The 26,299-nt window shown below is 45.6% G+C and overlaps 1 protein-coding gene across 2 annotated transcripts in view; it reads right to left on the reverse strand.

The window, feature by feature from the left end:
- Positions 1–26,299, reverse strand: part of LRP2 (LDL receptor related protein 2) — a 769,913-nt gene that overhangs the window by 88,597 nt on the left and 655,017 nt on the right. For both annotated transcript variants that reach the window (XM_029605680.1, XM_029605679.1), the window contains one exon: positions 16,016–16,181. In XM_029605680.1, the coding sequence (XP_029461540.1) occupies positions 16,016–16,181 (166 nt within the window). The remainder of the gene's footprint in view (positions 1–16,015; positions 16,182–26,299) is intronic.

Here is a 26,299-nt window from a genome sequence, read left to right on the forward strand (position 1 = left end):
CAAATACATAAAAATGTGTTCTGCTCAGAGACATCTCAAGGCAATCTCATGACTTAGGTAAAGGATGACATGGACTTCCCCTTCCACCCAAGGAATGACCTAAGTCAAATCAGAGAGACGGCCAAGTTGGGAAGGGGTATCCCCTTGGACTCTGGCTTTTTCGGTGATTTGAAATGCTGCAGAAGAGGAAAAGCAGGGATCAGAGGAGTGGCAGATACAGTGCCAGTGATAATATTTCTAGGAATATCCTGCCACAGTCCAAAGAACCGTACTACAACCTGCCTCCCACATTTCCTCAGCATTCGCCCCTTACAGAAGTGACAGATGGGTGAATGGTAGGGTCTGTGTGTGGCAAAATCTCTTCAGGTCAGTGCAAGGGTATTAGGCGCCCTAGGCTAAACTTACCACCTTGCACACCCTCCCACTCAGACACAATTAAAAATTAAACATTTATAATAACATATTTTACATGAAAAAGGACATCTATAGTCTTCTGAGGTAAAAATATTACAACACATATATTTTTATAACATGCACTGCTGTGCTGCCAAGCAGAAAACCCCACAAAAAAGAAACTTGGAAACTTGTAAAGTGCATTCGATATGGGCTTGGACCTCAGAAAGCGATGACTAAACTGAATTACAATTACAATATAGTAAACCGCCCATACCAAAACAGCACTAAATGCCAGCACTCAAACAGTAATAGTCCTACCTATGAAAAGGCAATACTACAAATATCACACCAGGCCCTAAAACATCGAGATAACTCCTATTAGGAAAACAGAACAAGCCAGGCTGCTATAGAGCTCTACATAGAAATTACAGGCCAGAGGAATACCTCATCTCAGTCCCACATGCATAACACAGAGAGACCCTCACCAAATATAGATTAAAGACACTATAAAGTATAAATAGAAATGTGCAGACAAAAACTGAACTGGAAACTGACAGACTCTGTACTGCAATGCAACAATAGAAAAACAAAAACACCATCATTCCTCATAAAACAATACTAAAATCAAGAAATATAAAACATTAACCATTATATTAAATATATACTATAAATATTTCAAAATAGTTGACAAAGAGAATATTATTCAATAATTAAATTAAAATTTTATTTTTAAATTCTCAAAAATCAATAAAATATTTCAAAACAGATATATCAAATAACACCCAACAATTAAAACTAATACAAATTTTAAAATATTCCCTGTTTCCATACCTTGGATTTTTTTTATTTCAAGTCACCCTGAGATTGCCGTGGATTGGCAGAAGGGGGCCACAAAAATTGTATCCTCTCTCTTACACACATGCACTTACACACTCCCTCTCTCTATCATACATTCGCCCATGCTTTCACACACATTCAGGCTCTCTCTCCCTCACTCACACACACACACACACACACAATCTCACACATGCCTTATCTCTCACTCACACAGTGGCTCTCACAAGCACTTTCTCTCTCTCAGACACATACACACATAGTGTCTCACACACACCCATCCATACAGGCTCTCTCTCACTGACACATACACACACAAGCTTCCACTCACATCCTTTCTCTCAGACATACATACTCACATGTGCATACATGCTCTTTCACACACCCTCTCTGTCTCACACACACACTCACACATACATACAGGCTCTCTGAAACACACACACACAGACACAATGGAGAGAGGCACTGATTCACACCCTCTCTCTCTCTCTCACACACACACACACACACACACACACACACATATACACTCTCAGGGCCTCTTCCTCTCTTCTTTGGTCTTGGTGGGTTAGGGCCCTTCATGGCCCACTAGGCCTCTTTTAGGACTGTGGAGCAATAAAGTCTATCATAGACTTACTGGGCCTCTTTTTGGCCAATACAGGATAGGGTTCCCATGGTCCTGCTGGGCATCTCTTCAGAATCCCGCAGGCACTTCAGTAATCACATCTGTAGCAAGGTATGGCAACCACTAGAGGTGTGTTTTGGGGTGGGACACTTTTGCTATCCCATAATTTTGTTGCCTTACTTTGCTTAATGATAGAACTGCCCTTGGTTGTTCTTCAATGCAAAAATGTGCAATAAACAATTAGGAAAAGAACTGGAAAACATGGAAAATACCCAGAAGTAATCATCTCCATTGACCTGATGGTTTCTAGTCAATATAATCAAGCAATAGGAAAAGCTAACAACATGCTTGGGTGCAAAAATAAGGGTATCAACAGAACAAAGGAGACAATATTGCCCATGATAAGTCACTAGTGAGACCCCCAGTATTTGCATACTATATTCAGTTCTGGAAGCTGAAGGGCTATTAAAATGGAACAGGTCTGCAACACAAACCCTACATACTGAGGCATGAGACAGTCAAATTATACTTTCTGGAGGAAAGAAGGGAAAGGGAGAATATGATAGAACCATTCAAATATTTAGCATATTTTCCATAGCATATGATATGAAGTTAGAAGGAAGGAAGCTCAGAAGGAATAGGAGGAAATTCTTCTTTATTGAGATATTGTGAATTTGTAAGCTCATCTACTCAAAAGGTAGAGGACTACAGAGGGAAAACCACAAAACTGACTTGGATAAGGAGTGATAGTGACGTGGATAATGTTGTCAAGCTTACTGTCGAGCTTAATGTTGTCTGACCTCACCATCCGCCGATTTGAAGACTGCAATAAAGGTCAGCCTACCTGCTTAAAAGCAGGCACCGAGCTTCCAGGACCCCCTTTTCTCGCTGCGCCGCCGCCTCAGCTGCTGCACCCATGCACATCGGCACAGACCCACCGGGGTCGGGGTGCCTTTCGACTTGAGATCGGCCCTGCCTGCTTGACTCCACACGGCCCCCGCGGCCTCACTCGTAACGCCGGAACCTCCAGCCGGCCCCTTGTGCCCACCCTCCCTCTGACCTCACCATTAGCCGATTCGAAGACTGCAACAAAGGTCAGCCTACCTGCTTAAAAGCAGGCGCCGCCACTCGGCGTCGCGTGCACGAAGGAGCGCGACATAAGGGGCCTGCCCCTTAGTGCGCCCCTTGCTGTGCCTAGAACTTTTGCTTCAGACCCCACTTACTGCCTCAGCTTTCAGGCCCTCTGCATCTGGCTGTCTCCTCCCTGCCCCGTGCTTATTGGTGTAGACCCGCCGGAGTCCCGGGCTCACCTTTATCAGCTGCCAGCCTTAACTCGTCCACGTCTGACACTACTGATATCTCACTGCAAGCATGAGCAGTACATACATGTGACTGAGAGAGACGCCTTCGGCACCCACTGACTCAGCCCTGAACTCAGGCGCCCCTGCCTGATCCGCTTCAATACTTTTAGCTGAAATCTCCATACATTCGGTGTCTGTCTATTACCGTCCTGCTCTTTGATATACTGCGCTACCTTGTCCCCTCTGCGAGTTTTTGCGCGTCTTTTGCACCCCTAGCCCTCTACCGCTACCATCGATTGCTCAGCACTGAATCTGCTCTGTATTAAATTTTGCACTGTATTGAATATTGCAATGTACCATATCTATCAGCTGCTGAATATTGCTTTGTACTAATTCTAATAGTGAACTTCTATCCACCTCCCTCGCCCTCCCTCCCCTCCACCTTCTTCCACCCCATCCGCCTGTTCCCCTCTCCTCAGCCATTCCCACCCACTGGTCCTCCAATTAACCTTTTCCACCATGCCCCCCCACTCCTACACCTCTCCCAACTCATTCCCCATCCCCCGCATACACCACCCCTTGCTCAGACCACCACTCCTTCGCCATGTGAACCCTCAAGCCCAGTGCAAATCCCTCCTCCCCATCCTTATCTCCTCCTTAACAGAACTCCTTGGCCTCACCACCCTATCCCTCATGCTATTTAATGCTCACTCCCTCTCCAAAAAATCCCACATCCTTGATGACCTCATTCATGACTACAAACCTGAAATCTGTGCAGTCACGGAAACTTGGCTCGAGGACACTGATACAGTTATCTTGAACCAACTTCCCACATGCTCCCATGACATTTTCTCAATCCCTAGACCGAAAAAAAGAGGAGGTGGCATTCTCCTTGTTGATATTCATAGGTCTGAGTTTGAGGACCTATGAATATCAACCCCCCACCTAAGCTTGAAGTTGGCCTATTTAAATCTACTGATCTCCAAATCTGCCTCGTCTACGCCCCTCCCGGCCTCCTGGAACAAAATCCCTCCCCTCTCATTGAACTCATTTCCAATAACATAAATAATGAAAAACCTGCCATATTTCTGGGAGATTTCAATCTCCACGTAGACTCCATACCCCTCTCACCATCCTGTGAAACCTTCCTAGCCGCCCTTCAAGCCCTAGGCTTCACCCAAATCATATCAGACCCTACGCACAATGCGGGGCACACCCTAGACCTCATTTTCACCAATTCCTGTATCCCGGTCCCATCACCCCCCACCTGCACCCCTGTACCGTGGTCTGACAATGCAGACTCACCTCACCCTAAGCGCAACCAACATCTGCAACCATACTCAAAACAACAACGCCTTTTCCTTCCGCAAAACCTGCACAACCGAGGAGCTTACCACAGCACTCTCCGAATCCCTAAATAAACTAGATTGTTCCACCCCCGACACTGCACTCAACTCCTGGCTCAGCCTCACGCAAGACATAGCCAACAATATATGCCCCCTCATCATCCGCAAGCAACGCACCTCTCCCTCCAATAACAAACCCTGGTGCACAACGGAGCTGCACCAAATGAAACACAATCTTAGACTCAAAGAAAGAGCTTGGCGCAAAAACCCAAATCCACAGTGCTCCACCGCCTACAAATCCTACCTACACACATACCGCCTTGCCATTCAAAAAAACAAACATGACTACTATGCCTCTAAGATTCATCAATACACTTTCAACCCCAAAGCCCTCTTTCTCCTATGTCGCAGCCCTTACTAATCCTTCCACCCCCATCATCGCTGATGAAGAAGCTAGCACAAAATGTGAAGAACTCGCTCATTTCTTCCACAACAAAATAGCTAATTTACTCCTCACTTTCCCCCCTGCAACCACCCCCACGCCCTGCTCTCTCCAGCCCAACCACAACCCTTCCTCCCTGAAAAATCCTCTCAACACCATTGACCTCACCTCCTCTAAGGAAATTGAGGCAAACCTCAAGAAATCTAAGCCTGCATCCCACCCTTCTGAAACTATACCCATGAAAACCCTACTCTCCATCCCCAATGTTATTGCTCAACCTATAGCAGATATCATTAACTGCTCCCTTTCCACTGGCTCAGTTCCCGATCCCCTTAAACATGCTGTAGTCAAACACCTTCTCAAGAAGTCTTCTCTTGACCCCAAAGACCCAGCCAACTACCATCCCATCTCCAATCTCCCCCTCATTTCTAAAATCATGGAGAAGATAGTAAACACCCAACTCATGGAACACCTTGATGACAATGACATACTTCACCCCTCACAGTTTGGCTTTCGCAAAAACTTAAGCCCTCCTAATATCCCTCAAGGACTTCCTCCTCATTGGCCTTGACCAAGGCCAAAACTTCGTCATTTCTTTCCTTGACATCACTGCGGCTTTTGATACGATAAGCCACAATCTCCTCATCTCACGCCTAGCTGAGATCGGCATCTCTGGTACAGCCCTCCTGTGGTTCAGATCCTACCTAGCCAACAGACGTTTCTCTGTTAAACTAGGTATCTCAGAATCCTCTCATTTCACCCTCTCGCAAGGAGTGCCCCAAGGCTTTTCCCTCTCCTCTACTCTATTTAACATATACCTCCTCCCCCTCTGTCATCATCTATCAGATCTCTGTCTCAAATTCTACATCTACACAGATGATGTCCAAATCATCATCCCTATCCGAGAATCACTAACTGCTACCCTAAATTTCTGGGAGAAATGCCTCTCTTCTATTAACACACTACTGACCTCCCTTCAACTTGCCCTCAACTCTGCTAAAACTGAGCTCCTTCTCATCCATAACCAACAGACCTTTAAGCTTTCTCCATCCAACGACCCCACGACTATTGCATTCACCTCGCAACCCTCTGTTCGAAACCTAGGCATTTTAGTTGACCCATATCTGAGCCTAAAAAAAATATTACCTCCGTCATAAAAGGAGGTTTTTATAAGCTCATGGTTATAAAAAAGCTCAAGCCTCTACTCCACACACACGATCTCAAAACTGTCATCCAAGCTACTTTATCATCTAAGCTGGATTACTGCAACTCCCTGTACCTTGGCCTCCCTTTCTCCACCATCAGACCTCTCCAGATATTACAAAATGCAATGGCAAGGATAATCAGCAATGCTCACAAATCAGACCACATAACCCCCATCCTCAAAGACCTAAACTGGCTCCCCATATCATCCCGCATCCTGTTTAAAACCCTTACTATCGGAGGTGGAGGTGAGAGGAACACTGCCAGAGAAGCCTATTACCTGAATTTGATTTCCTGATTTCTTCGGCGCTGTTTTGGCCTTGTTCGGACCGGTGGACAGCAGCGGAATAGTACTTCCGCGTTACTGATGTCATGGAGGTGGGGCTTCCTGGCGTTTAAGATCCAATGCCCTGCAGTGTTCCTAACGAGGTGGAGGTGAGAGGAACACTGCCGGAGGAGCCTATTACCTGAATTTGATTTCCTGATTTCTTCGGCGCTGTTTTGGTCTTGTTCGGACCAGTGGACAGCAGCGGAATAGGACATCTGCGTTACTGACATCACGGAGGTGGGGCTTCCTGGCGTTTAAGACCCAACGCCCTGCAGTGTTCCTAATGAGGTACAGGTGAGAGGAACACTGCCGGAGGAGCCTATTACCTGAATTTGATTTCCTGATTTCTTTGGCGCTGTTTTGGCCTTGTTCGGACTGGTGGACAGCAGCAGAATAGGACTTCCGCATTACTGACGTCACGGAGGTGGGGGCTTCCTGGCATTTAAGACCCAACGCCCTGCGGCAAGTCATCACTGGTGCGTCGCCGAAGCCATGCGCGCCAAAGGAACACGCGGCTTTGTTCTACCGAAGCTGCCTCAGACTTACAACTGAAATATCAAGGTATTTTAAAGAAAAGGAAAAAATTAGAACTGTGTATTTGTGGAAATCTGAACATCCTCTCCCAGAAGCCTCCACTCATAAATTTATTAGATAATTGTCTTTGAGTAAAGGGCTGGAAAGGCAAGTACCACGGCATTAAGTGATCAATTTCCTAATATTTTAATGCCACACACTAAGCGGAAGGCAAAAGTCAGGGAGATGTCCACATCATCCCCTGTACTTGTTGCCTCCCAGCCTCGGATACCAGCCTTTTTTGCCCCAATATCAGGTTCAGAACCGGTGGTATAGGTCGCTGGAGAAGGCACTGAGCAATTGCCATCCTCTATGACTGAAACATCTTTGAGTCCCGGTGCCCCAGGTACTCCCCCTCCACCTCTTCAAATTACTTCTGACTTTTTAAAGTTACAAAATGATTTCCAAGGGATGGGAGAAGGAACTTCAGTCACAATGGGGAGAATAGAATCAAGAACTCCTGAGAGTTTTTTTTATTGCATTTGGATAAACCAACTGAGATAACTATGGATACACTATGGGATGCCATAAAAGCCTTGGAGTTTGCTGTGATAAATCTTACAAAGTTAACAACAGACTCTAATCAACAATTTGGGAATACTGAAATTTCTATGTCTAATGCTGATGTTAAAATTCAGCAAACAGAGAAGAGACTCAATAACCTAGAAGTATGGCAGCAGAAATTTGCCCGTGCGGAGATAATATATGATAAGAAATTAGAAGCTTTGGAGAATTCATTTAAATCTCAGAATAATGAATTTCCGAAAACTTGAACTGATTTCTCCGTATGATATGTTTAAAGAGTATCTTGTAGAAGTTTTAAAGATTCCTCAGTCTGCTATTCCCACAGTCTCAAAGATTTATTATGTAACACCAAAGGGATTACCCACACTAGCTATATAAATACCGAAGCTCAAAATACTTTGAACTTAACTGGGATAATAGAATCAACCACTGATACAGTTATTGCAAATAGATCTGTATTGCATGTGTCCTTTTCATTTGCTATGGATAGAGACTTTGTTTTCAAATCTTATATGAGAAATAGAATGCTCCTCTTTCATGGAGGTAGAATTTGGATATACCCTGACCTTTCTAAACAATCTCAAGATAGGAGGAAAAAGTTTCTTGGTTTAAGAGTGGAGGTAGAAGCGAAAGGTTGGAAAATGTTGTTAAAATTTCCCTGTAAGTGCAAAATAGTATTTCAGCAACAAAAATTTATTTTCTTTGAAGTATCACAGTTACGGGTTTTCTTAGATTCGTGTCCCCAAGAGAGTGTGACTGTAGAACTAGAGGCTAAATAGATGAGATACCTGTTTAAACTCATTTCAGTTGTTCATCTGGTAGAAGGTAATCTTCCCAGGATGTCCTGTTATTGCTCTATTACATATAACTTTATGAGATAATTACTTCATTTTGAATACTACATATCAATATTAGATAGGAATAATATAGTGAGATAAATGAAGAATTGCTGTATTGTTGAATTTAAATTGCTATTGCCTATCTGTATTCATTTATGGATTAATGTCTGTTACATAAATGGAAATGCATAAATAAAAAAAAATAAAATAAAAATAAAACCCTTACTATCATACACAAAGCCATCCACAAACATAATTCTTCATGGCTCAGTGAACCATTACAACACACACAATCCTCCTGCCCCTCCAGAACGAACCGCAAATGCACATTACAAGTCCCCCCACTTAAGAAAGCCCGACTCACAGCCACTAGGGATCGCACCCTCTCAATTGCTGGCCCCACTCACTGGAATACTCTACCTCTCAATCTCCACCTGGACCCATGCCCATTCAAATTCAGAAAAATGCTAAAGACATGGCTCTTTCACCAGGCTTTCCCAGATTAATTTCGATGACTCCTGCCCCCTTCCCTCCCACCTTTCTTGTTTTTTGTTTCATTGCTCCCAGATATAAATCCAATGTAATCTCCTGAAACATGTAATCATGTAATATTTTGTATATTTGTAAATTATTTTCCATCTTTTTCTTTTCACTCCTTTTTAGTTTCAGTTTGCTAGGCTCGTTGTTCCTGAGCCTCCTACTTCTTATTTATCGGTTGTCCGCTTTCCCCTCCCCTGTTCATTGTACTTTCCACCTTTTTGTTAAAATGTAAACCGATATGATGTGTATTTTAATGTTGGTATAGAAAAGCTGTTAAATAAATAAATATCTGATGGCTGAGATAGATCTTTAGTTAGAGCAGTGTAGATGGGAACAACAGCTGGGCAGACTGGATAGGCCAATTGGTCTTTATCTGCTGTCATCTACTATGTTACTATGGATAAACTTCAAAAAACTTTAAAAATGCACTTGTATCACAATGACAAACCGCAAGATGATTTACAGTAAAGAGGTACACTGACCCATATTCTATATGAATGCCCAGTAATCAGAAATTTCTGGGAAGCGATCAATAGTAGAGATGTGAATCGGAACCGGAATCGGTTCCGATTCACATGTGGGTTGTTTTCCATCGGGCCCGATCGCAGTTTTGTTTATCGGCTGTGCTCCAGCCGATAAACAAAAAACCCACCCCGACCCTTTAAAACTAACCCCTTAGCTTCCCCCACCTTCCCGACCCCCCCAAAAACATTTTACAGGTACCTGCTGGTCCAGTGGGGGTCTCGGGAGCGATCTCCCGCTCCGGGCCGTCCTCCCGCTCCCGGGCCGTCGGCTGCCACTAATCAAAATGGCGCCGATGGCCCTTTGCCCTTACCATGTGACAGGGTATCCGTGCCATTGGCCGGATCCTGTCACATGGTAGGAGCACTGGATGGCCGGTGCCATCTTGTGCTCCTACCATGTGACAGGGGCTGACCAATAGCACCAGTAGCCCCTGTGACATAGTAAGGGCAAAGGCTATCGGCACCATTTTGAATACTGGCAGCCGACGGTCTGAGTGCAGGAGGTTGCTCCCGGACCCCTGCTGGACTTTTGGCAAGTCTTGTGGGGGTCAGGAGGGTCCCCCAAGACTTGCCAAAAGCCCCTGATGGTCCAGCGGGGGTCCGGGAGTGACCTCCTGCACTCGGACCGTTGGCTGCCAGTATTCAAAATGGCGCCGATAGCCTTTGCCCTTACTATGTCACAGGGGCTACCGGTGCCATTGGTCAGCCCCTGTCACATGGTAGGAGCACAAGATGGTGCCGGCCATCCAGTGCTCCTACCATGTGACAGGATCCGGCCAATGGCACAGATATCCTGTCACATGGTAAGGGCAAAGGGCCATCGGCGCCATTTTGATTAGTGGCAGCCGACGGCCTGAGAGCGGGAGATCGCTCCCCGCGCCCCCACTGGACCACCAGGTAATTTTAAAACGGTTTTGGGGGGGTTCGGGAGGGTGGGGGAAGCAAAGGGGTCATTTTTAAAGGGTTGGTGTTTTTTTTTTTTTTTATTGGGCCATTGGCGCCATTTTTATTAGTGGTAGCCAAAATGGCGCCGATGGCCCAAGAGCAGGAGATCGGTCCTAGGGCTTCCACTGGACAACCAGGTACTTGTAAAAAGTTTTGGGGGGGTTCGGGAGGGTGGGGGAAGGTAAGGGTTTAGTTTTAAAGGGTCGGGGTGGGTTTAGGGATTGTTTTGGTGTGCCGGTTTTCCCGCCCTCCCCCCAAATAACTCCCGTTAGTGTACACTAACCCATTAACGATTTTTCACGATAAATCTGGGGAATTTCTATTGTATCTCGCACTCTAATGATTTTTGACGATTTAAAAAATATCGGACGATTTTTTTAAATCGTCAAAAAATGATTCACATCCCTAATCAATAGTATCATACAGGAAACAGTGAAAAATAGATTAATTGATACTCCCCATACATATGTCTTGTGTCTAATGTCACTTTTGGTTGCCCAATATGTGGAGGTAACCCTGATACAGAAAATGCTCTTGGATGGTAAATGCTCTCATTGGCCAGATGGAAAAAACTGACTCCTACTTCTTTTGATGAATGGATGAAGCATGTGAGGAATGTGCAATGGCTATGCTATCAACCTCAAATGTCCCTGGCCAGGGTTATAGGTTACAGCACCCTCCCCATCTCTACCCTCTTCTGGCCCCCATCCACTCTCAAATGTGCATGGTGAACACAGCAAGCAGATTGCTCCAAGTTCCTACTTGTAGACAGGCTTATTTTTTGTTCTTTCTGTTCAGTTTTGGGTCAAGCATACTACATCCCTTGTGCTTCCCCATGCTTTCTTGAATTCAGATACTGTTCTTGTCTCCACCACCTCCACTGGGAGGCTGTTCCATGCATCCATCGCCCTCTCTGTAAAAAAAATATTTTCTTAGATCTGAGCTTCCTTCTTTCACCCTCATCCCATGACCCCTAGTTTCAAAGTCACCTTTTTGTTGAAAAAGGCCCACCTCCTGTGCATTGAAGGCTTGAAGGTATTTAAATGTCTCTTATCATATTTTTCCTATTCTGCCTTTCCTCTAGGTTATACATGCTTAGATCATAAATTGTGTCCTTATAAGCTTTATAACACAGACCACTATCATTTTAGAAGCAACCCTCTGGACAGACTCCATCCAATTTATATCCTTTTGAAGGGGTGGTCTCCAGAACTGTACACGGTATTCCAAATGAGGTTTCACCAAGGACTTATACAGGTACAATATCACCTCTTTTTTTCTGCTAATCATTCCTCTCCACCAAAAAAGCATCTTTCTGACTTTTAACATCTCCGTATCCATCTGCTTGAATATGATCACCCCCATATCTTGCTCTTGTGGTAGGTGTCCACCTTCACAGAGTAGAAGGATGAAGGGCATCCATCTCCCAATTAAAAAAAGAAAAGAAAAAAAGAAAAAAAAACAGGGATGGGTTCATGGGCTTATAGGTATTACCAATTATTAGGCTTTTCAATATTTGATGATAGTTAATGTGACTTTCAAGGCATTCTTCACTTTCGGTGCATGTCCGGCATGACTCCTTGCTTCAATGACAGGGGAAAAGAAAAACTGATACTTCACACATTTCCAGCATTGCCCTCTGCTTCATGGCAGAGAGCTATGCTGCCGCTTACCCAACTAATCAAACTTAATATTTCACTTGGAAGCAGCTCCAGCACTGCTCTCTACATTAATGGTGGGGGTGAAAAGGGAATTAGAACATAAGGTTACTAAGAGCCAAGAGAAACAGTTAAGTATGAGAACAAATGTGTGAAGCTTGCTGGGCAGACTGGATGGACCGGTTGGTCTTCTTCTGCCGTCATTTCTATGTTTCTATGTTTCTATGTATGTTTAGAAGAATATAATCCCCAATACTGTACTGCTCCTTTGGATTTTTACAGCTCAAATGTATGACTGCATTTTTTTTACAAATAAATCTTAATTGCCAGATTCTAGACCATTCCCCTAGGGATGTGCATTTCTTTAAAACAAAATAGACAATGTCATCAACAATGTCTATTTTGTTTCATTTCATTAGAACCACAAAAGAAAAGAAAAATGGCAACATTTTGTTATTTTTATGTTTTGTGTAGTGCGCACTAACTTGGATATAGTTTGCACTAAAGTCCAGTTAGTGTGCATTAACAGAACTAATAGGATCATTTATCAAAATGCATTATGGCGTTAACATGTCCATTAATGCCATAATGCATGTGAAAAGTAAAGTAGCATGAATGCAAATTTTTGAGGGGGTATCAGGGGAGGAATTTGGGCAGGTTTTATTTATTTATTTATGTATTTATTTTATTTAAAATCTTTTATATACCGGTATTAGTGGGGACATCATACCGGTTCACAATTAAACAGCAGAAATGAAATTACATGATAACAAGGGAGCGTAACTTGGAGGGGGAATAAATTGAGAACAGCATGGAAGGAATAGTTAAAACAACAAGAGGTAACTCAGAGACTTAAGTAGAGGCTTAATGTGCAGTGTCTTGGGGAAGCAGACCAGGAGGGTGTAAGTGAATGAGGTTTTAGTTAAATTAGGGGCCATATTTCACAGTTTTAATGCTGGAAATAACTACACCTTTTTCCCTGGCGTTAAGCTGTGCAATATGTCCATAACACAATTCTTTTTTTTTTTTTTTTGGGGGGGGGGGGAGAGAGAGAGAGAGCGCCTCTGGGGAGGGCCTCACTGTGTGCACCTTTTTATATCTCTATAGGAGGGCCACTTGATAGGTCGAGATGAGGTGATAGTGGTGGTTTACGGTTTAGGGGCCAGTTTCACATGTAGAATGAGATGTACGAACAGCACAGTACACCTTGCTGAAGATTTGACATCATTTGGAGTGAAGAAAGTCTCCAAAAGATGAAATTTGGTATTATGTTCTTTCACCCTAGCTTGATGGTACCCTGTTATTTCATCTTTTGGAGACTTTCCTCATTCCAAATGACGTCAAATCTTCACTAAGATGTACTGTGCTGTTCATACACCTCACTCTACATGCAGAACTAGCCCCTAAACCACCATTAACACCTCACCTTGACGTATCAGGGGGCCCTCCTATAGAGTTATAAATACTTAACTAATATGAGGGCCTTGTAGATAGTCTCTCTCTCTCTCCCTCCCTCTCCCAGTGCATGGTAAGTTTACTGCACCATGTGATAATACCTATGTGAAGCAGTAACTTGTTAGTGTGCACCCACCATGAAATGAGAAAAAAAAATGCTATTTTAAAAATGAAAGCAAGCAACAAACAATATGAAAAGAAAGCAACACAAAAAACCCCCAAAACATTGCACACCCCTACATTCCCCAAGCTTCGCTAGATTCCTCCTGATGTTTTCCATACCTTCCTGGGTATCTACCTTGTTGCAGATTTTGATATCTTCTGCAAAAAGAAGAACCTTTCTTGATAGTCCTTCAGGAATATTACTTACAAAAATGTTGAAAAGGACCTATCTAAGAATCAATCCCTGTAGCACACCACTAGTACAGCCCCTCTCCTTGATTTCATTTATATCTACCCTCTGTCACCTCCTACTCAGCCAGTTTGCTTAATGGTCTCTAGCATAAAGTTGCCATGGTAAACACTACCTTTTTCAATTAGTATGCAATTCTACAAAGATCTGCATTCCAATTAGAATGCATTAGATAACAGTGCAAAGGATAATAAATGTCACAACTACCAATTTTAAAACAGCACAAATTTGGCCTCAGGCACAGATTTGCTGCAAGGAAAAAATGTGCATAAAAAATTGGACATGCAATAAAATCTTGCCCTTAGCAGCTGCCAACTCTTATTTAATTGTTAATCTGGGATGGTAACTCTTTGTATCTTGTTATGCTGTGATGCCATCATGTGGCCATTCCATTCATCTTCATCTTTTACTGTCTAAAATGGCATCATGTATATCTTTCATTTTAAAAAAATGGTTTTGACTGACTTTTTTATCTTGCTGCAGTGTGGCTATGTAGAGCTAACACTGATTATGTGGGTCAGATCGTTTATATCTTGCACCATGCAGAACAAAGAAATTCTTCAAGTGAAGCTCAATATTATTAATGAGAGATCTAAAACTCTTCAAAAAAAAGCTTAAAAACATGGCTTTTCAAAAAAGATTTTCAAAGCGAGAAAGGGGAATAGGTAGCACTAAGAAACAAGAAAAGGACTTATACACACAGGGGTAGATTTTATAAATGTACGCAAGGGCGTACTTTTGTTCGTGCACCAGATGTGAACAAACGTATGCTGGATTTTATAAGATATGCGCTTAGCCACGCGTATCTTATAAAATCCGGGGTCGGCGCGCGCAAGGGGGCGCACATTTGTGCAACCTGCACGCGCCGAGCCCAGCGCGGGCTGCCTGCTCCCTCCGCCTCCCCTCACCTTCCCCTCCCTTCCCCTACCTAACCCACCCCCCCGGCCCTATCTAAACACCCCCCTACCTTTGTTGGCAGATTTACGCCTGCGGAAAGCAGGCGTAAATCCGCGCGCGCCAGTGGGCTGCTGGCGTGCCATCACCCGACCCGGGGGCTGGTCCGGAGACCTCGACCACGCCCCCGGGCCGGCACCACGCCCCCGGGCCCACTCCCGAAACGCCACGTCACTCGCGTGCCGCGTGCCCCCGACACGCCCCTCCATGCAAGCCCCGGGACTTACGCGCGTCCTGGGGCTTGCATGGAGGGGCGTCCTCCATGCAAGCCCCGGGACTTACGCGCGTCCTGCGGCACCCACAGGTTAAATTACAATCTATTGCGAAATTATTTATGTGCCTATTTGTAAACCGTTGTGATGGTATATCATTAAACGACGGTATAGAAAAGTTTTTAAATAAATAAATAAATAAATGGCCTTTATATTCTTATTGGCTGTTTATCAATAAAAAATGTGCTTTGTTTCTTTCTACCTAGAGCCTTCTCAGATGTCTTTTTATAATGCCTTCATACTCTTCAGCAAAAACAACAAAAGGATTTGCATGTTTTTTTGTTGTTGTTTTAATTTAGGAGCTTAAATGTTATGGAAGTTAAATGATGGTGTTGTCTCTGTATCAATAAAACACTGCTCATTTCCTTTCTCTACCTTCCCTACATTTGACTCCCAACAAAATGTAACTACAGAGCTGGGTTATTCTTTGATCTTTTACAGTTCTTCTTTAGATAGCTTTATTAAATTGTGTTGCTATTTGTCGACAAATCATTTATTGCTATTTAAATAAATGACTTGCTTTTGTACTTTCAATTTTAAATCAGCAAAAAAGAACAGTTTATATTTCTATTTTTAGTTTATACCCCACTTTTCTCATAAAGATTCAAAGTGGCTTACAATCATAACAAAATAGGATTACAATAATAGCATAACAATAAAATTACCAAATTTCAAAAACAGGAAGACTCCAAATGGAATGGAAAATAGTAGCAGCAAAGTAAAGGTATTACAATGCTTTTAAAGTACAATTTGTTTAAAATGTATAACATTCTTGGAGATTCCGATATTGTATAGAACATTGATTTCCATTTTTTATTTGAAAATCATTCTAAATCAGCTTACCTTCCAACCCAATCCACAGCTATGCCATCAGGGTTAATTATATATCTCAGATTCAAGTCAACTTCTTTTACAGGATTGGTACCATGGTCATCAAATGTGGGTATATAAGCACGCTTGATGGCTCCAAACTGAGAACCTCGACCCTGAATACTGTAGTAAACGATACCTACAGAACAGCAAAACTCAGAGATCATTTTCATCCCATGGAAATGTCAAATACATTCTGATTTATCTTGCTTGGGTATGTTTGTTGTGATATATTTCAAGCATGTTCATTTTCCTAATGACGGAGTTTTAAAGAATGATACTTAATATGCTTCTATGTCAAATCTTACTTCTAGGGCAGAGCTTTCCAAACTTTTCATGTTGGTGACACACTTTTTAGACAAACATAATTTCACGACACGGTAATTCAGTCTACTAGTAAACCAGAGGTTAAAGGTTAAACGAACGAAACATATTTCGACAATTTATGTATGTTTCCTTAAATATATACATAAATAAAATGTTTCACGACACAACCTATCTCATGAAAACCTTAAATTTATATTAAAAATATATATTCCAAGATTCATTTTATTGTTATAATTTATGAGAAACAATAATAAAACAAATTGTCTGTCCCCCACACACTCATCTCTCTCCTCCCCCAGCACATGTCTGGCCCCCACACACTCATATCTCTCCCCCTCAAGCACATGTCTGTCCCCCCAGCACGTTTGCCCCCCACTCACTCATCTCTCTCCCCCCAGCACATGTCTGGCCCCCACACTCATGTACCTCTCTTTTTGATTGTTGCCAGTTAAGTGCTTCACTCCCTTCCATGATCACCAGACACTGCTGCTTGCAGTCAGCACTCCTCATGGCCAGGCCTCATCGGCAGCAGCAGCCAATGCAAGGATGGCTGGGCTCGTTCCACCCACCAAGCCCCCCAAAAAAACGCGATTGACAGCAAAAATCACCCAATAATAAGCAACCCATAAACTGAAAAAAAAAAGTGAATCTCTAGAAAAAAAAAGCCCAAACTCGCATCAGAGTTGACCGGGCTTGCGCGACACACCTGCACACTGCAGGCGACACACTAACGTGTCCCGACACACAGTTTGGAAAGCTCTGTTCTAGGGGTTACTTTCCATATTTTCCTGACACTCTATATTGTCTGCAATATGCATTCAATTGTCATTTTTTTATATAGCAGACCTATTGTTTACATTTCTAAATGCTTGTGTTACCTCCTTTAAGAAATGTGTTATGACCGTCGGCTGCAGCCACCCGCGGACAACCCAACTCACTTCATGTGCAGCCCTGCTCTCCTCTCTGGGCGAACTCGCAGCTGTAGTTAGCCGCTCCCAACACATGCCGCCTATCTCCAAGAACTTCTCATGGTGGCTGGGCTGCCGTCGACCTCCACGCCTCCTCCGGGCCTTCCTAGGCGCGCGCGCATGCCACTGAGTCTACCTTTAAGGACGCTATGGCGGGAACCTCAGGGGCGTCTCCTATTGATGACATCACCAAACCGGGATTCATAAGCACCATCCTGGCCCTGTACTAATCGACTTGGCAATGAGTTCCTTTGCTACAGGTGCTTGTGCCTGTCTTCCTGGATGTCTGTTCCTGCTCGGATCTCTACCTCGGTTCCTGGACTCTGGCTCGGGTACCCGCTCCTCGGGAGACTTGTCTCCAGACCTCTCCACTCCTCGGGGTGGTCCCTGCGCCTCTCCAAAGGTCCTGCTTGTTGGCCTCCCTGCTCCTCGGGGTTGCCCTGGAACTACCTTACAGAGACTCTTGCTCTGCACTTCCCCGCTCCTTGGGGCAGTGCCTTCGTCTCTACACCAGCAACTGGCTCTGCACTTCCCCGCTCCTCGGGGCAGTGCCTATGCCTCTATGCCAGCAACTTGCCTTGCACTTCCTGCTCCTCGTGGCAGTATCTATGTCTCCATGTCAGCGACTTGCTCCACTCTTCCCCGCTCCTTGGGGTAGGGCCTACGTCACTACATCAGGAACCTGCTGCACCCCTCCCCGCTCCTCAGGGCTGTGTCTAGATCTCTACTCGAGTGACTTTGCTCCTGCTCCCCACTCCTCGGGGCAGCCTATGTCACTGCTGCAAGGACTGACTCTGCGCTTCCCCGCTCCCTAGGGGAAGCCCCTATGTCATCATACCAGAGAATCTGTTACTATGCTATACTACAGTTGTGAGTTCTACTACTGCTGACCTCACCTCCCGACGGTGAGAACCTGTGGGGCTCCTCCCCTCAGGCTGTAACAACACTCACCTCGGGCCAGGGGTCCACAAACCCACAAATCCTAACAAAATGTCTATAAAGAATAGCAGACCAATGAACAGTTTTTGTTGGTCCTTTGTTTGAGGTAATGTAATATTCCATTATCATAACCAGCCACTTAAGGCTGCTATTTGTAAATGCAGTGCAAAAGGCCAAAGTATGACGACCATTAAGATAAATCTCATTTACACCTCTACTTTCTGCTAAAACAAACTTTCACCTAATGCCATTTTTACCATACAAAACTAAGCGAGTACATTGTACAAATTAATTCCTACTTTACATTTCAGAACTCTAAATAACAGAAAATCTTCACTGATGTCAATTTTGCTTTTCATATCTCTGACTGTGTATGTAAAACTGCCCCCCAAAACCTCATACACTGGTATAAATAGTAAACTTACATATTGAGCTCACTCTCTCTCCTGCGATAAAAACCTTTTTGGTTGGTAATGCACCTACGGTGGATTAATCAGTGTACAATGCGAAACGCAGTGCGGTGGAAAGCAGAGTTGCTTAGCTGTAACAGGTGTTCTTCCAGGACAGCAGGATGTTATTCCTCACATATGGGTGACATCATCGGATGGAGCCCTATCACGGAACACTTTTGTCAAAGTTTCTAGAACTTTGACTGTCACACTGAGCATGCCCTGCATGCCACTAATCCTGCATCCAGCAGGGGTCCCCCTACAGTCTCGTTTGTAGCAAAAAGTAAGAGCGAAAAATAAAATAATAAAACGTAAGCGAACCCAACTCCGTGGGGCGGCGGGAGGGTTCGTGAGGACTAACATCCTGCTGTCCTGGGAGAAAACCTGTTACAGGTAAGCAACTCTGCTTTCTCCCAGGTCAATCAGGATGGTAGTCCTCACATATGGGTGAATAGCGAGCTACAGGATGCCCGAATAGTGTGAACCAAAAGCACCCAATGACATGCAACAGGCACAACAACAGGAGTGCTGTTGGGTATGAGGGTAGCCTGAATTTCACAGTGGGTCGCAGGTAGGAAGTTGGGTTATTAAACTGGAAACAAATTGCGTAGTACAGACTAGTCAAAAATGGAATCTTGTCTGCCAGCCTTGTCGAGACAATAATGAGCTGCAAAGTTGCGGAGAGAAATCCATGTGGCAGCTCTACAGATGTCAGCAATAGGTACAGAACGGAGGTGTGCCACTGACGTTGCCATGGCTCTGACCAAATGCACTTTCACGCATCCCTGTAGCGGAAGGCCTTCTTGTTGGTAGCAGAAGGAGATACAGTCCACCAGCCAGGTGGACAGGGTCTGCTTGCCCCCCGGAACTCCCAGTTTGGTCTTATCAAAGGAGACAAAAAGTTGGATGGACTTCCTATGGGCTGTAGTGCGGTGCAAATAAAAGGCGAGCGCACTTTTACAGTCCAAGGAATGCAGTGCCCGCTCACCTGGGTGTGGGTGAGGTTTTGGAGAAAAGGTAGGAAGTATTATGAGCTGATTTAAGTAGAAATCAGAAACTACCTTTGGCAGAACTTTAGGGTGAGTGCAGAGTACCACATGATTGTGGAGAAATTTGGTATAAGGTGGGTATGTCACTAGTGTCTGTAGCTCACTGACTTTGCGAGCAGACATTATAGCAACTAGAAAGATCACTTTCCAAGTGAGATGTCTGAGCTCGCAGGAGTGTAGGGGCTCGAACGGAGGTTGCATGAGCCGTGCTAGCACAACATTGAGGTCCCAAGCCACAATTGGGGGACGCAGTGGAGGCTTCAGCTGGAGTAAATCTCTCATAAAGCGCCCTACAAGGGGTTGCTCTGAAATTGGGGCATCTCCTACACCTTTATGGTAAGCGGCTATGGCACTGACATGCACTCGGATGGAGGAAGTTTGTAGGACAGACTCCGAGAGGTGCCAGAGGAAGTCTAGGAACCTCACTGTGGGGCAGGAAAAGGGATCTATGTCCTTTGTCGTACACCACAAGGAGAATCTTTTCCACTTGGAATGACAATATTTCCTAGTTGAAGGCTTCCGTGAAGCTACGAGGACCTGGAACACATCGCTAGAAAGGTTAAGTGATTGCAGAATCAACCTTTCAACATCCATGCAGTCAGAGACAGAGAGTGTAGGTTCGGATGACACAACAGTCTGTTGTTCTGCATTATTAGAGTTGGATCTGTGCCCAGGCGAATTGGTTGCTGGACTGAGAGGTCACATAGGATGGGAAACCAAACCTGCCACGGCCCGTATGGGGCTATGAGAATAATTGTGCCCCGGTCTTGTCGTAACTTCATGAGAGTCTTGAAGATGAGTGGAATCGGAGGGAATGCGTATAGAAGACCCGTTGTCCATGACTGGGTGAAGGCATCCCTTGGAGGCGCCTTGTAGCTTCAGTGTAGAGAGTAGAATTGGTCTACTTTGCTGTTGTGGATTGACGCAAAGAGGTCTATGTGCAGGCGGCCCTGCTGGTGGAAAATTACTTTCACTACAGTGGGGATCTAGGGACCATTCGTGGGGATAAAAGGTCCGACTGAGATTGTCCACCATCACATTGACCACGCCTGCCAGGTAGGTTGCTCTCAGTATCATGGAATGGGAGAGAGCCCAGGCCCAGATCTGCGCCTCCTCCTGGCATAGCAGGTAAGAGCCTGTGTCCCCTTGCATGTTGAGGTACCACATCGCTACCTGGTTGTCTGTTTCAATTAGGACTACCTTGTTGGATAGGCAATCCTGAAATGCGAAAAGGGCATTCCATATTGCCCTGAGCTCCAGAAAATGTATCTGGTGGTTTGCTTCTGCTGTGGTCCAGGTTCCCTGGGTTTGTAGGTTGTTGACATGGGCTCCCCAGCCCAGGTTGGAAGTTATCTGAGGATCTGGAGGTTGAACAGGTAGTCCTATCTGAAGACTGGACTCCTGAATCCACCAAGCTAGTGAGAATCGAAGTTGGCTGGTGACGTGGACAATGTGAGACAAACATTGGTGTGATTGGGACCATTGGGACTTTAAAGTCCATTGTGTTACTTTCATGGCTAGTCGAGCCATTGGGGTAACGTAAACTGTAGAAGCCATGTGTCCTAGCAAGGTTAGTAGGTGAAGAGCTGTAGTAGTGCGGTGAGTCTGTACTGCTTTGGCTAAGGTTGACAGAGTGCGTGCTTGGTCCTTTGGGAGGAACGCTCTGGCTTGAATAGTGTTTAGATCTGCTCCGATGAACAAGAGGGTGCGAGATGGAGTCAGATGTGATTTGGGATAGTTTATGAGAAACCCCAAGGACTGTAGAAACATAGAAATGACGGCAGAAGAAGACCAAACGGCCCATCCAGTCTGCCCAGCAAGCCACGCAGTTTATCCATTTCCACCCCCCCCCCCCTTTTTCTCCCTCCCACCCGTCACTATTGGCTTCCAGCACCCTCCGCCCCAACTCCCTTCCACCCCTCCACCAATGCAGAGAGCAGTGCCGTATCCGCATCCCAGTGAACATCCAGCTCAATCAGGGGTAGCAACTGCCGCAACAAGCAGGCCACACCCCTACTCTTACCCACCCCTGCTTTGTTTGTTTGTTTGTTGGTTTTTTTTGGGTTTTTTTTGGAGATGGCAGCCCTCCATCCCTCCGCTCCGTGAAGGCGGAACACCAACCACTGGCCACTGGCATCCCACTCCGTGAATGCCTCTGTGGCTACTGCCGCTCCATGCAGTGTTTTGCTGCCTGAAGGTGGAACACCAACTACTGGCCACTGGCATCCCGCGCCGTGAATGCCTCTGTGGCTACTGCCGCTCCGTGCAGTGTTTTGCTGCCTGAAGGTGGAACACCAACTACTGGCCACTGGCATCCCGCTCCGTGAATGCCTCTGTGGCATTCACGGAGTAGCAGGTGTATGGTAAGACTGAGGGATTGAAATTCTACCTCCTTGGATGGACCTCTGAGCTGCCAATCGTCTAGATACGGATAGACGTGGATACTGAGTTGCCTTAGGTAAGCTGCAACTACTGCCAGGCATTTCATAAACACTCGGAGTGCTGACACTAGATCAGCAATAAACCCAAAGGTACAGCTGAAAAACAGAATACTTCAAATTTTCAATATTCAGCTAGAAAAGAGCTCCTACGTGAATCTATCTAGCAACCGTCATAAATAGCCTCAAAGAATGTGTGGCTTATGAATAAAGCCTGTAATACTTAAGGCTTGGTATAATCATAGGTTGCAGATAGATTTGTTTATGCACCTACCGGTGCGATAAGGCTGGAGCACAATCACTGTATGCTTAAAGTCACTAGTGAGTGCACTTATCTTAAAAATGCCACGTAGAGAGAGTGGGCTTGCACTGTCCTGAAGTTGCCTCCGACACTAAAGTGTTTCGGAGTGTTGTACTCCTTCCTCAGGGATCTCCAGGTAAGAACGAGCCATCTACATGGATTCCATGATGCCTGGTCAGTACTTAGCTTTAGAGCGGCGAATGCTTATGCGGTGCACTAGAATGAAGTGACCTGCCAGCGTGCCGTCTCAATTACTGACCAGTAATTGAGACGGCACGCTGGCAGGTCACTTCATTCTAGTGCACCGCATAAGCATTCGCCGCTCTAAAGCTAAGTACTGACCAGGCATCATGGAATCCATGTAGATGGCTCGTTCTTACCTGGAGATCCCTGAGGAAGGAGTACAACACTCCGAAACACTTTAGTGTCGGAGGCAACTTCAGGACAGTGCAAGCCAACTCTCTCTACGTGGCATTTTTAAGATAAGTGCACTCACTAGTGACTTTAAGCATACAGTGATTGTGCTCCAGCCTTATCGCACCGGTAGGTGCATAAACAAATCTATCTGCAACCTATGATTATACCAAGCCTTAAGTATTACAGGCTTTATTCATAAGCCACACATTCTTTGAGGCTATTTATGACGGTTGCTAGATAGATTCACTTAGGAGCTCTTTTCTAGCTGCATATTGAAAATTTGACACTAGATCAGCAGCACTCAGTATTGGAAATGTCTGTGACCTACTATGAATCTGAGGTATTTTTGATGAGGAAGGGATATGACTATATGGGCATACACTTCCTGAAGATCTAGATAGCAGAGCCAATCTCCCTTTTGTAGGAGAGGGAGCATGATACCCAAGGTAACCATCCTGAACTTTTCCTTGCGGAGATGTTTGTTTAGGGTGCAAAGGTCCAGTATAGGACATATGCCGCCTGACTTTTTGAAATTAGAAAATACCGAGAGTAGAACCCTTTTCCTCGCTGCAATCGGGGAACCGGTTCCACAGCAATGGACTGCAGGAGAATCGAGAGTTCTGCCTCGAGAAGTGGAGTATGGTCGATTAGATTCCATGCCGGACGCAGTGAAGAGTCCGGTGGTAGCATAAGGAAGTTTAGATGGTAACCGTGGGCAACCACAGAAAGGACCCATTGGTTGGTGGAGATTGCGTGCCATGTGCTGGCAAAGTGGAACAGGTGGCCTCCCACAGGAAATATTGTCGGAGGTGGGAGTTGGCTGTTGCTCTCTAGAAGGAAGTCAAAACCCTGATGCGAGACCAGTCTGAGGAGCTGGTTGGGATTTTGGGGCCCTGTGCTGATGAGGCTGACCTCTTTGAGAGGGTCTGGTTGGTCAAGACCGGGATGGAGGCAGGTAATATATATGTGGTTTATAGATTAGCCTCTTAGGTTCTCATCTAAATGGTCTTTTGGTGGTAGACGAGAAGTCAGAGGGAACAGTGGATAGTTGGCGCGTCTCATGGTGGTCTTTGAGACGCCACTGCCTCCTGAATTTTTTCTCCAAACATATTGTCCCCTGCACATGGAAGGTCTGCTAACCTGTCCTGGACTTCTTGGCATAAGTCATAAGATTTTAGCCATGCCCAGCGTCTGGTGCTTATTCCCGCCGCTGACACTCTGGAGGCAGTCTCAAAGATTTCATATGCTGCTCTGACCTTTGTTTCCTTTTTGGAAGATGGTAGTCAATCCCTCCTGGAATTCATCAGGCAGGGTCTCGGAAAAATCTTGGACTTGTTTCCAGAGGTTTCTGGAGTATTGCGTCAGGTATAGCTGGTAGGCTGCTATACGTGCCATCAGCAAAGATCCCCGGAACACTCTTCGGCCGAAGGCGTCCAAGGACTTCTACTCTTTGCCAGGAGGGGCAGAAGAATGAGGCTGGGACTTCTTAGCCTTCTTCTGGGTGGATTCAACAACTACGGAGTGGTGGGGTTGCTGGCTCTTCTGGAAACCTGGAGCTGATTGAACCAGGTACATAGCATCAGTTTTTCTGTTTACTGGTGGATCTGTACCAGGGTATTCCCAGGTACGGTGTAACAGGTCGAGCAGGATTTCGTGGACTGGAATTGCCATCACCTCCTTGGGGGCATCTACGAATTGAAGCACCTCTAGCATTTTATGCCTGGCATCCTTCTCCATTTGTAATTTAAAAGAGATGGTTTCAGATGTCTCTTTTATAAAGTTAGCAAATGAGAGGTCCTCCGGAGGGGAGCGGTGCCATTCTTATGGAGGTGAAGGCTCTGACAGAAGGTCCTCAGAGACTTGAGAGTCAAAGGACTCATCACCCCAAGGGTTGTATGGTGGATCTCCTCCACCCTGCCAGCCTTCAGATGGAGGCAGAAGTCCAAATCCAGCCGGATCAGGAGGTGGCATCGATGGAAAAGATGGAGGCACAGAGAAAGGAGGAGGCGGCACCGATGGCGTGTTTTACATGGCCGTTGGGGAAGGAGTACACCTGATGGCCCAGGAATCAGCTCCGGCATCGGTGGTTCTCAAGATGGAGAAAAGGCACGATCAGGATCTTCATCGTCCGAAGATAAAGGAATCGGGATCGATGGTTTTGTCAGTGCCGGTGGTCCGGAAGGAACGTGTACCAATGGAAGTGCACCGATCAGGTGTCCAATCGTTCAAGGAGTGGAGCCAGCATGGAAGGCACCGGATCAGGCGTCAGCATGGGAGTCTGTGCTGGTGGTGACTGGAATCCTCGAAGCGCTTGAAGGACTGCCTCTTGGACAATCCCGTCCAATTCCTCCCGGAAGGCTGGTGATGGTAACACAGCTGCTAGGGTTGCAGGCTGAATAGGCATTGCCGGAGGGTCCACAGGAAATTGTGGAGTCTCGGCTCCCAGCACCGTTGCAGGTCGGGAAGGCCTCGCTGTCCTGGGTCCAGTAGAGTATGGGGGCTCCTCTCCCCGAAAAGTTTGGACAGCGGCTCAGCCGATGTTGGTGCCGATGGCTTGTCGGTGCCGGCACCGAAGCTTTGCGTCGATGATGATGACGGTGCTTCTCACGATGCTCGGCCTGGTCCTTCTCTGGCACCGAGGACATCGAGGCTTTTGACCGGGGTGATGCTGGTGACGGGTGGTCACCAGTGTCTCGATGCTGTTGAGACGTCGATGGAGTCGATGACAATGAAAACTTCCAACTCGGTGCGCTCTTGGCTGGAGTCAATAGCGAGGAGCGCTTAGAAGCAATTAGGTGCTCCATCTTCTCTAGGCGGGTCCGGCGGCCTTTCAGGGTCATTTGGGCACAACTAGTGCACCACTGGACATTGTGGGAAGGCCCCAAGCATAAGAAGCAGACGTCATGAGGGTCCTTAACGGATATGGTCCGCGGACACTCAGGGCACTTCCGAAAACCCGTCGCCATTTCAAAAAAGGGGGTGGCGCATGGTCGGTGGTCGTTGGGCACCGATGGAAGCACCGCCAGGAACCAACTGCAAGGAACTAGGTAAAGTTACCGGCATTAGCGAAGGTCGGCGGTCGATGGGGGACCCCGGGACGGGGTAAAATTTTGAAAATTTTGAGGAAAAAGTTCCGTGAGGAAAAAATTGTGAGAGATTCTCACAGAGCTCCTAAGAACCACGAGGCAACTGCTGTGTGGGAAAAAAGGAGACTGAAGGGGGACCCCTGCTGGATGCAGGGTTAGTAGCATGCTCAGTGTGCCAGTCAAAGTTCTAGAAACTTTGACAAAAGTGTTCCATGATAGGGCTCCATCCGATGATGTCACCCACATGTGAGGACTACCATGCTGCTTGTCCTGGGAGAAATTA

This window comes from Rhinatrema bivittatum, chromosome 6 (genome assembly GCF_901001135.1).
Source record: "Rhinatrema bivittatum chromosome 6, aRhiBiv1.1, whole genome shotgun sequence".
In the NCBI taxonomy this organism is placed as follows: domain Eukaryota; kingdom Metazoa; phylum Chordata; class Amphibia; order Gymnophiona; family Rhinatrematidae; genus Rhinatrema; species Rhinatrema bivittatum.